Consider the following 12,578-nt stretch of genomic DNA (forward strand, 5'->3'; position numbering starts at 1 on the left):
CATGGGCGTCCCAGTATTATGTGGTAGTCAGGTTCTTACTCGATCACATGAAACTTTGCTTTCGATCGAATCGGCCCAACCCTCAAATCTATGTATGCATATCCATATGTATGACTTTGACTTCCTTCAAATCTTGTCATTAAGATGGGATAGCGAACGATTTTATCTTGTGGGAATCTGGCCATCCTGAGAGTCTTCATAGTGACAATATTGGTGGAAGCACCGGTGTCGACAAGAGCTCTTCTAAATTCGGTACCTTTGATGAAACCAGTAACATACAATGCTCGGTTGTGTCCTTCATCCGTCATGCGATCTTCTTCTCCAAAAGAGATGTTGTCGATCGAATGCCCAGGCACTAGGGAGACTTCTTCAACTGATGGTGTTGGTGGCGTTATTTGCACGCTGGATGATATCTGGTTGAGTGCTGAAAATGTATCTGTGCGCTGATCCCTGGAGAAGTGTAGGATTTCACATAGATTTTCAATCAAATGTGTGACCTCTTGTTCCACCGGCTTCTCGTATGTGGTGAAGCTGTTGATTTGAGGGTCAGATGACGCTTCAGTCCCCGGTATTGAGGCTTCTAGAGCGGAGATACCGCCTAACTCGGATGTTAATCTGATGAGAAAGTCGAGGATGTGGTTTATCATTTCCTTCATCAGGTCCATGTTCCTGGTATGAACCTCTAGGATTTGAGCTAACTCTGCCAAAGTCGGGATCCCTCTGCCTTCCATGCCGACAGGTGTAACATGAGGAATGTTGCCGTTTGAAATATTCTGATCTGAATTAGTTGAATTAGTCCAAAGACCAACCATCTTGTGGAATTGTGAGATTGTAACCGAGAGAATGATCTCCCACCGTGGTCGCCAATCTGTAGATGGGGAAAAACGATTTGCTGGTTTTTAAGGACTAGAGGAGACGACTGTACGGAGGAGACTCCTAGAACCAAGCGAAATGTGCTACAAAGGGGGTGCTTTAGATTCGAGAGATCAATCTGTAGTACTCCGTCCTAAATCAAGACAATGACCGTTCCAGAGTAAATTCAGTCACAAGAGAGGATGGGTTGATCTGTAGGAGGGAAGCTGGGAAATGTGTGGAATCAATGGTAATCAAAGATTGTGGGTGTATGAATTCTGAATATGATAAGCTCTGAATGATTGAAATTGCTCAATTGAGAGTAGTTTCTCAATTGATGAGTTGATGATCTCGTGTTGTCGATGAGACGTGAGATTGATGATACTGTTGATGCCGATGATTCAATCATGCTTCAGAGACTTATTTATATTGCTAGAATTTTAGACACCATGATCCCATGAAGTGTGACAGTTGATGGAATCAAGGAGTGGGGAAGTGGAGATCGTGTTTGAAACCAGTTGCTTAACGTGTGGAGACTTGGTCGATTTTCCACCCACTACCTCGTGAATTCCTTCAACTGATTGCACGACTTTCTCACATTCCATCGTGTGTTTGAACACACGTGTCGTAGACCGCCAGATCAAAACCCTAAGTGATATCCCCCAAAGTGACACGATTGACGTCTCGTGGTATGTTAGTCAATTGATGACTTTGTGGTTTGATGGGACGATGAGTCCATGTAGTTTCTGAGTTGAACATGATGTTCTGAAACTCATGAGTTGAACATGTCATGAGACAGAGGTATAGTTCTTACGATGAAGCGAGAAAGTATTGCTCATTCGATGGATCGTTGAATATTGATTGTTGAACCAATATTCCTTGGTTTGAGAAAATATTTATCATCCGAGCAAGTGTTGTTCATGTGATGAATTGTTGAATATTTGATCGTATGAGCATGTGTTGCTCATCTGGTGGATTATTGGCAGCGTACCAAAAATATTAATTAGAATACTGGTTGTTGAACCGAGCATAATTAATAAAATTAATGATCATAAGTTCGTCGTAAAATGATTAAGGTTGGAATCTGGAATGATGATCCTTGGATTCAGAAACCCTAATTTGATCAATTGATGATTAATTCATGGTTCGTCAGAATTTTAACCATGGGACGAAGGAGGGAGCGACTACATGGGACCGTGGATCAACCATGTAGTGTACATATGCTCACGTGAGCAAATAAAAAGAACTCCTGAAGAGTTGACGATTTGTTGGTGAAAGAATGATTAAATGCTGGTTTAATCATTTATTCGAAAATGCTCATCTGAGCCTTAGGTGAGAAAACCTAATTAATTATGACGGAGTGAGGGACCGACCATGGGGACATGATACCGGCCCTAGGTAGTCACGTGACCGCCTGATGATCACTTCATGAAAATCCAAAGTGGTTGGAAGAGTCTTGGGCCAAATACGTGCAATTGTGCAAATTAGGTCAAAATTGTAAAACTTGATGGGACCGGCTTCTGTAAGACAAAAGCCAATCTTGGTCGGTCAAGATAGCGTGCTCGTGTCCCCAAGGCGTCTCAGTCCTGAGAATTTTGATATTTTCTGGCATGCAATTGAGCATCCATTCGAGAAAATATGCCAAAATTAGGGTTTCGACGAAATTGAGGAAAACACCATGAGATGATGGAAAATAATTATAAAATAAGGAATAAGGAGGCGTGGGACCGCCGAGGCCAAGGCATGGTCGGCCTGTCATGGCCAAGGTCCCGTGGTGCCTTTTCCTTAATTTTATAATATTTTGATGATTTTATGAAAAATATCATGGATTTAAAGAGTCTTGATGAATTTAGGGAGTTTCCCTGAAGTGAAGAAGTTTCATGAGTTCAAGGAAGCCAAAAATATTAAAATAATAAAAACAAGGGTGTGTGGGGCCGTGAGAGGCATGGCCGGCCGGCAAGGGCCCGGTCCCATAAGTTTTCATAATTTTTAATAATTTTTAGGTATTTTTTCATGATTTGAGGGAATTTTTCCTAATTTGAGAGAAATACCATGAAATCAAGGAATTTGATAAATTCAAGGAAGATAAAATAAATAATAATAAAATAAAGGGGCATGTGGGACCGGCTAGGGCATGGCTGGCCGGCTAGGGCCCGGTCCCACAAGTTTTTCATAATTTTATATTATTTATTTCCTAATTTTTGCAAAATACCATGAAATCAAGGAGTTTTTTCATGAAATCAGAGAAATAATAATAATAATAATAAAATAATAAGGAACCATAAGGTGTGGGGCCGGCTGAGACCAAGGCATGGCTGGTTGGCCAATGGTCACGCCCCACACTATTTTTCCTTAATTTTATATTATTTTCATGGGTTTATGAAAACACCATGAAGCCGAGGAGTTTCCTCGAGACGAAGGAGATTTGATAAAACGAGAGAATTTTCATCGAATCATGGAAAATAATAAAAATGCATTAAAATATAAAACTGGCGTGGGATTGACCACGACACGGTCGGTTGGTCGTGTGTCCGTGCTCCTAGCACCCTGGTCAATATTTTTAATTATTTATTATTTTCTTCCCTATTTTGCATAGGTTCATCGTTTCGTTGTATTTTGAAATACTCGTTCGTGCGGTGACTGTTAGTGCATTGTCGTTGAATACACTTTCACCATATAAATCGGGGCTTACTTAGAGGTAGCTCAGACGCTCGGTTGTTGATTATTTATTACTAATTGTGGAATTCAGTGGATAATAATTCACAAAACTGAGTAATAAGATGTTTATTATTAATTCATAGGATCAGCTGAGGATTTGACTACGAATTCAGAATAATAAAGTGAGCATTACCATTCCTTGGATCGTAGATTCGACCATAGAATCGGAGTAATTAAGATTTATCTATTACCATTTATGAGACTAGTTGTGGATTCGATTATGAAATCAGAGTAATGAGATAATATAGTTATTGCTATTCTATGAGATCAAGCCGTGGATTCGATCATAGAATCAGAATAATTGTTTATTGCCATTCCATGGGACCAGTCGTGGATTCGACCATGGAATAGGAGCAATTGTTATTGCCATTCCATGGGACCAGTCGTGGATTCGACCATGGAATAAGAGCAATAATAGATTATTCTGGGAATTCAGTAGTGAATGTCACGGCAGAATTAATCTTAATTAGGAATAATTAACTTTGCGGCTCTACACTAGAAGAACAAGCTGTCTAGGAGCATTAATTATCCCGATATGAGCTTGTCGGTAAGTCATATCCTTTATATAGTCAGGGTAAACTCGTTGTTTGTTCCTGAAGACGTTATCGCTCTATACTAGCAGAGCAAGCTGTCTAGGAGCCGTCCATCTCGTGATACTATATAGAAATAATCACTGAAAGTGTTGAGTGTTCATGAGATATGCCGTTGTCCAGTTGTGAGACTACATATCTACATGTACTCTGAGAGAAAGTACTCTCCGTTGAGAATTTGATGAGAGATCCGTGTCTCAATACTCACGTCTGATTACTGGATCAAAGCTTCGTATAATTATGAGTTCACGATTTTATCCCTTGTCGAAAATCCACCATCTACAGTACCAAATTCTTTTTTGCTAAGAATTAAATTCTGAAGGAAGACATAGAAACTTACTAAGTTCCTAAGTTCATAAAAACTAGTAAGTTCCTAAGTTCAGTTCATAGATAATACAAAGTTCCTAAGTTCATCCAACTTAAATCATTGTAACGAGATACTACATAGAAACTTACAAATCTTGAAGCCGCTAAGGGACCTAATAGCTGCTTTGTTCTCCAACCTTTCTGATCTCACAAGAAAGCAACATTCAATTAACCTGTGAACAAAGCATCACAAATTCTTCCAATCGGATATCGCAACGAGCGTTAGTAGAGCCAATTTAGTGTAAGAACTGGATTACATTTGAACAAATAGGAAGAACACCAAAGAATGCAACTGATGTTACTGAAATAGTCCATTCATAAACTCAATCTTATTGTTTACGATAGAATTTTCTATAGATTTTGGGCCTGATACGTGCCTAAACCAATTTTGTCCGTACTGATGAACTAAAACGAGATTGACAACCCATGTTGAACTAATTTTTAGGAGCACTCCTACGCCAGTAACTTTCCAAGTTCCAAGTATAGCACCATTGATCTTAACAACGCAAGTTACTAGACAACTACGGCCTATACACAAGTAAATTAGAAAATTGCATACAAGAGTACATACCTCCAGGATGAAAGTTCATGTAGGGTGTCATGTTGTACACACGAGCTTTCAGGACTGTCCAAATTAAACTTCACTCAGATCCTTAACTCATATAACCCATTAATTATCTTACCACATATATCAATTTCTCTACCATCTTATTCTCGATCCGACTTCAATCACTATCTCCATCTTTGTTTCAATTTCAGTAAGCATCAAATCAAACCCTAACTGTATATTCCACTGAGCTCTCAATCAATCACCAACAACAGCAAAAACCCAATCTCCAATAGTAGTAAAATGGGCCTGATACTCAAACCCTAAAACTTCTAATTGGATTCTTCACATATTTCCTGCACAGACACATAACAAAATACAATACATAATCATTAGAAACACAACCATCAACCGTACAGATAAAATACCCAATTTTCCCTAATTAGGCTTTATGAAAAAAATCTCTAAAATCGTAAAATTAGGGTTTCTGAAAATAATATGAAATTCACAATATGGGTTTGTGATTACCAGCCTCGTTATTTTTGCGAATATTGTGTTAACTCTTGTAAGAAAACCACCATATTCAGCAACCAAATACTAGTCTTAGCTCCAATATCTTCACAAAAACACCATATGAGGATTAACAAACTATATAATCTTATAAGGATCTATTTGCGATTTCTCTCACTCGAAATCTCTTATTCGGTGAACCGCCGTTTTCGCAGAGAAAGAGAAGCGGCTGAAGAAAAATGATTCAGAAATGAAAACCCTAATATCTTATAGATCAATGATAGTTTTGACTAATCGTGTCTGTTAAAGCGATCCACGAGGTGTACCATTTCAACAATCTATGGATATAGATCTAATGGATAGAAATGTAATTTTACCTAACCTTACTAATCTTGACCATCTAATCTATCATCGAGATTGATATTAACCCGATATATGGCTACAGATATGATATAGTTAGGTTAAGGACAGACTGGTAAATTTACCAGTCCATTTAATTCTGACTTTGTGGGACCACGCGACTTAACCATGGATTTAACGGAAGTGTGATTGGTTTGTTAATTATTTGTAACTGTATGACCATTTTGTAAATTGGGTCTTAATAGTAGGACTGTTTTATACATTTCCCTAAAAAAAATCAATCATTTTGATATTTTGACATGTATTCATTATATTTTCAATTTACCCGATAAGAACTAAATGTGTAAGTAAATCCTAATTTAAAAAACATGCCATTGCTAAATTATGAATGCTTTTATATACTTGAAAATACCATTTTTTGATTCATCTCAATAAAAATAATGATTCATAAAGAACTTGCATAGTAAATATATTCAGTTAATATGGTAATTTATGATGAATCAGATTGAGAAAAAAAAAGAAGAAAAACAAAAACAGTTGCCATCTTAATTGTGAGGTCAAACCGAAATCATTACTGGTAAAACAATCCACCATTACGAGGTAACTATGACACGTAACATTTTCACCGTATTAAAACCAATTTATTAAGGAATCCACATTAAATTATCTTCTCTCTCTAATTAAAATTTATTGTTTTTGTTATGATGACTGGTTTTCTTATTCATATCCCTAGGTCTATATATACTCAGTGGATCTTATTGATAATATATACTAAGTATTCGTTTCATTTTTGCCAAACCTTTTTTTATTTTTCCAGAAGTTCTTGATCAGCAAGCCTTACTAAGCAGTTATAGTAATGGGACGTCATAAAGTCACTATCAAGAAGATAGAAGATGCAACAAGGAGTCAAATAACGTTCTCCAAACGTAGAAATGGTTTGATTAAAAAGATTCATGAACTGTCAACTCTTTGTGATGTTGATGTAGCTCTTGTAGCCTTCTCACCTTCCGGACGCGTTAGTCAGTACCCAAGTGATAATAAGAAGTGAAAATCCTAATCCCATATCTTTTATATTCTTTAGTTTTTTTTTATAATTATACGAGAATAATAACATTTTGTTTCTGGTTTTATTCTAAAAATCGTTATCTTCGCGTTGCTAAGTTCATAGTGTGCACGATATAGTCCTTTTATTCATCTTGATTTAGTTTCTTCGTATTATTATTTTTTCAGGTTTATGAAGACGCTGAATCGCTACGTTTATCTTCCAATTCTTGATAGAGACTAGTACGAGACCAGCATATCTATAGTTTTTTTTTTCTTTGGTTTCACTTGAAATATAATTCGTTTATGACTAATAGTAAGGATTTTATTTAAATATATTATTATGCTTATTGATGGATTTCTTAATAAATACGTTTTTTTTTGTGAACTTGGGGAAGCAGTGACGTAGATGATCCAAAGGTAGTTATTTTATTTAATGCAAATTATCCTCATATTTTTTTATAATATTCCTTTTAGTTTTGAGCTTTTATTATACGATTTTTTCTTAATATGTATCAAGTAATGAATATTGTTCATTGTTATACAGTTTCATCTTAATAAGCTTGACCACATTACGGATGACGGCGACAAAATTATCGTAGTTAATCGCGAGTCAGATTTCTTTATCTCTTGTTGTTTGAGATTTCATCCATTTACTTATCTTTTTTATTTAGGCAGATCTTAAATGTTTGTTACAACTTTAATTCGGAAAAGAAAATGTTTCTGATTTATTTTAGATTTGGAAATAATTTTAATTCAAATTTGTCTACTAATTAATCTTTGCTCCTTTGTATCAAACATGCCATGTAACTCTTTTTATGTCCTTTGATGATCCAGGATCAAAGTAAGTATAGCTCCATTCTTTTTATTTTTTTCCTAATTAATATTCTAATTAAAAAAAATGTCTAATTGCAAATTCTGTAAATAACTTTATAAATTTATTTTTGTATTTTCCAGCGTTACGAGCAACTAAAGGCAGTGGCGGAGCTGGAACTACATATGAACGAGAATAAATTAAGGTATGGGAAGTGATGATAAGTAAAATTTAAGATATTTTATTAAATCCTTACAAATAATTTTACCTTTCAATTTTAAGAAGTTTTTTTTTGACGGTTGATTCTAATAATTTAGTAATGTTTTAATATTTTCCGAGGATCTTCTAGGTGTTTCGACAAAAGCCTGCCTAAGCATGCTACTAGCTTAACTAAAATCAGATGGCAAAGAAAATTCCTTACGGACATGCTAAATCAAGTTAGGCAGAGAAAAGTAATTATCATCTGCCTTTTTTTTTTTTTTGCTTCTTATATCAGTGTCATTTGAGAATACAAATAATTTTTGAATTAAAAAAAGTCTAACTTATCGTCTTGATGTTGTGTATTATGATATATATCAAGTTTGAATGGTTTGGATAACCAAAATTTTTGAGGACCTAACTTGTATAAGCTCGAGCCAGATTAGTAATGCAGAAAAACCTAAGGGATTGAGCGAAACTTCCATCATGCTTTTTTTTATTTATTATTTTGGATTTGACTCATTTGAATCTGACTAAAATCACCTGACTCACCTGAATCGGACTCAACATGTTTGTTTTTTAGTCAGATCATCTGACTCAACTGAATCTGAAATATGTGAATCAGTGGATCGATCACATGAGTCAGGGGCAACTGACTCGAACGGGTCCGAGTCAAAGATTAGGTTTGAGTCAGGGTCTGAGCCAGATCCAAACGCCGAGTGGACAAAAAACAAACACAATGTTTCTCTCCCAGTTACATGAAAGAAGACATTGTCTATTCAGCATTATGCACTGCCGCAACACCAATAATAAAGGTTTTGTCTTTTGTAGCAGGAAATTTTAATTCAAGGGTCTCTAATGAACGAGGATCCACCCATTGGTTATCTGGTAAGGATTAAGCCAACATGGGACCATAAAAATATTGTATATCGCTGTGTTACTATTTTTTTTAAAAAAACTTCTATATGATCAATCACATATGTTGACAATGATTCAGGTGGATGTGGATCAAAAAAATTTGTACAATCATCTTTTTGTGGATGGTAGTCAACCTAATGGATTACTGGTAAATGGTAGTGAAGCTAATGGAATGCTCCATGGTAGGTTAGTATTTTTTATCTCTGCCATTCAAATTTATTATGTACAATAATGTGTGCAAATCATTTTAATGGAAAATTCATTTATAGTTCTTTCAGTAATAATGGAAAATCATCCATGGTTTTGTCACCTAAGAAGTCAACTGGTTTACGGGTTAATAATTACCAAGTTCAACGTATGGACATGCCATTAGGCTCAAAATCCTCATTTCTGAACAACCAATGCAGATCTCAAGTTGAACTGAGTCAGGTAAAAAACGTATTACATTGTGCTTTGTTTCTTTTTTAGTTTTTCCGAATATGATATAGTGGCAGTTGTGAATGAATTTGTGATTGATGATGTAACCATTTAAGTCGTTGGTACCGAACCAGGATTCCAAGCTTATGGTAGGCAGTGCACCAACCGTGTTATTTACAGGAAATTCATCTACGGTGCGTATAAAAGTGTAAAACTAATCAATATTTTGCATATGATATTGAATGTTGACATGTTTCTTCGATTATACAAGGATAACAACTACAATGACAATGATGGGGAACAAAATCAAGTATTTTATAACCCAATAGGTATGGGTATGCATGCTGACTCCTTTATTCAGTTATACAAGGATAATAAAAAGAAGAACAAGAACGTAGAAAAATATCAAATGAACATACTGAATCAAGAACTCGATAATCTAGTGGGCATGAGTTTGCAAGGTGACTCACTTCTTCAATTAGAAAAGGATAGCAAAAACAACAACACCACCAACGGAGGAGATAATCAAATGAACATGTTGCATGGAGAATACTACAACCCGATATGCACATGCTTGCATGGAAAATACTTCCACAACCCAACAGGCACATGCTTGCATGTTGACGCATTTCGTCGAACGTACATGGAAAACAACAATAACCGAGAAAAGACTCCAACGATTGTTCGATTCATGTCAAGTCAAGTGTATTGCTGCAACCCCATGGATACAAGTTCGTATGTTAATCCATTTTTACTATGCAATAACAACAAAGGAAAAGAGAAACAAATGGATATGCTGAGTCAAGAATACGCGAGGTCTAACCCTCGACCTCAAGCATATGCAACAAAAGAACTAGATATTCGTGGGTCCCAAATTCAAAATTATGAAGATGTATCAAACCAAGATGTTATACTTTATAACAATCAAACATCACCGGAAAATGCGTCTGATGATCTACAACATGTAGATGATGACATTGGAATTTCGAAGGTACACATCCACATCAACCATGTTCGTTGCACTTGTATTCGCAATGTGCAGAATTCATAAAAAACAATCCATCACATTGCTATTTTAAATTATTTTTATCATTTCTACAGAGCATGTTAAATGATTCTGAAATTATTCAGCAGGGTACAACTACGACCCTCATGAATGAAGCATCGATACCAACTTTTTCTGATGATTTTCTCCTAATGGATAATGAGCTTTCATTCATGCAGGTACTTCGATATCAATCTTATTTTATGCATATAAACGGGTAAAGAAAAACAAAACTCATTAAATTAAATGTGATTTTTTTTTCCTGTCTTTATAACAGGACTTGTTAAATGATTCAAAAATTAGTCAGCTAGAGATTACTTATGTGAATGAAGAAGCATCGACGAAAAGTCTGTCCATTGATTTGCACCAAATAGATGATGATCTTTCCTTCCTACAGGTGGATGTCTACTCCAATCATAATTTTTATCAACTTAGGCCATATATGTAAATCGAAATACATAGATTAAAATAAAATATAATTTAACATACTTTACTCTTATTTGGTTTCGCGAAGTTAAAGACATTCCAACCTTACCAAATCGTGAAAATCTAAAATAAATAATTACTACAAATCGTCCATCTCAAATATTCTCTCTGATGTTTTTAATTGCAATAAGACCTACTAAATGATCCAGATGCTATTAAACAGGAAACTGGCAACGCGAACAGAGCATCAACCACAATTCCGTCTAGTCATTCATTCCCGACAGATGATGATCTTTCCTTTTTGCAGGTATTTGTCCATGTTAGCCATGTTTTTTCGTATATTTTTTTTGTTCTGTGTATGAATACAAAGACACAAATTCGATAAAATAAAAATAGAAAAAAGATTTTTTTTTTGTTTGTGTTTTGTATAGTGTACTTTAAATTATTTTTGTTTACATAACAGGGCTTACTAATTGATCCAAATACTCATCAACAAGACGCTGCATACGTAAATGAAGAATCGGAAACATATTTTTCAAATAATTTGTTCCAAAAAAGCAATGAACTTTCCTTATTGAAGGTAGTTAGATAATTGGTTAACGCATATCTTTTGTACTTTATTTTTTTCTACTTTGAATTTTAAACATAATACATAAACTAAATTCAAAATTGTTTTTATTAGAATAAGACACGCTAAATAAGCCATATATAATGCAACAACAGTTTTCCTTCATAAAGGAAACAACGGCACCAAATGCATCACGCATCCGGTAATTTACTTATAGATGACATTTTCCTCCTGCGTGTAGAAAAATAAATTTTGCCATTTTCAAATAGTTTCATTAGTTGAGCTACTTGATAAAACATATGGTTAACTATAAATTAATTTTTGGAAACAGGTCCTAAATGATTCAGATAAGAGGCTAACTTAATGACAGAAGTAGCGTCAACAGACAATCTGATAATTAACTCCAAGTAGTTCATGACAATTCCATCCCGGGTGTGGGAGGGATATTTTTTAAATTTATATGGAAAATATATCCATAAAATTCCTTAGTTGGTGGATATTTTACTTGGTGATGCATGCTATAACTAATGAGAAAATAAAAACTCATGCATATCAATACAAAGTCCAAATTTTGGATCGTTATTTCTAATTTGACTTGAATATTTGTGTCAATGATGGTGATTATAAGCATTTATTTACATCTAAATGTGGAAATGATGAATATGATGTTCTATAGTTTATTCTCTTTGAATTTTTTTTTAACTATTAGGTTATCTTGATTAATGTAAAACTAATCCTTTACAAAGAGAACAATTAGGTATTTAGAGCAAGGTTTTTGTTATTGTTTTTCCAGCTCTGGCTATGATATTTAGATGACCCTGGGTGAGGCGTGCAAAAAATAAATTTTACACTCAAATTTTATTTGATAAAATTTACTCATAAGATTGAAAATAAAAGAGATTATGCTAACTATATAGTAGTCACTTTATAAATTTGACTCTTACATGTAAATAACTTTCAAAAGTAAGGCTACCATATTATGTTTTTAATTTTGCAAAAATAATCACCTTGAAATCACTAACATCGTAGTATAAACTTAGATTCATACTTCCTTGGTATCAAATTAATTTAAATTATTGTTGTTGGACCATTGCTCGTTTGAACCCGCCAAGAATTGGTATGTCAAGGTTGGTTGTCATATTTTAGTATCAAAACTCAAAGTCGCTTGATTATATTACTAGAGTCAACTTCGTTAATTAGGTTGGACT

General features: G+C 34.8%; 1 protein-coding gene across 1 annotated transcript; it reads left to right on the forward strand.

The window, feature by feature from the left end:
* The first annotated feature begins 6,799 nt into the window (after positions 1-6,799).
* LOC113332109 lies at positions 6,800-11,275 on the forward strand. Its single transcript, XM_026578783.1, has 16 exons — positions 6,800-6,987; positions 7,174-7,227; positions 7,386-7,404; positions 7,532-7,596; positions 7,822-7,828; positions 7,942-8,003; positions 8,148-8,250; positions 8,831-8,884; positions 8,994-9,100; positions 9,184-9,343; positions 9,466-9,525; positions 9,603-10,322; positions 10,466-10,555; positions 10,654-10,773; positions 11,026-11,138; positions 11,266-11,275. Exons 1-16 carry the CDS (start codon positions 6,800-6,802, stop codon positions 11,273-11,275), a joined length of 1,932 nt encoding a protein of 643 aa, XP_026434568.1.
* The last annotated feature ends 1,303 nt before the right edge of the window (positions 11,276-12,578 follow it).

Source organism: Papaver somniferum, unplaced genomic scaffold (genome assembly GCF_003573695.1).
Source record: "Papaver somniferum cultivar HN1 unplaced genomic scaffold, ASM357369v1 unplaced-scaffold_128, whole genome shotgun sequence".
Lineage (NCBI taxonomy): Eukaryota > Viridiplantae > Streptophyta > Magnoliopsida > Ranunculales > Papaveraceae > Papaver > Papaver somniferum.

Excerpts from the sequence above, each read along its gene's own strand:
- LOC113332109 (XM_026578783.1), top strand. The coding sequence starts at position 6,800 with ATGGGACGTCATAAAGTCACTATCAAGAAGATAGAAGATGCAACAAGG. Across the intron at positions 8,004-8,147 it reads ATGAACGAGAATAAATTAAG|GTGTTTCGACAAAAGCCTGC; the intron begins GTATGGGAAGTG and ends AGGATCTTCTAG. Across the intron at positions 8,885-8,993 it reads ATCCACCCATTGGTTATCTG|GTGGATGTGGATCAAAAAAA; the intron begins GTAAGGATTAAG and ends ACAATGATTCAG.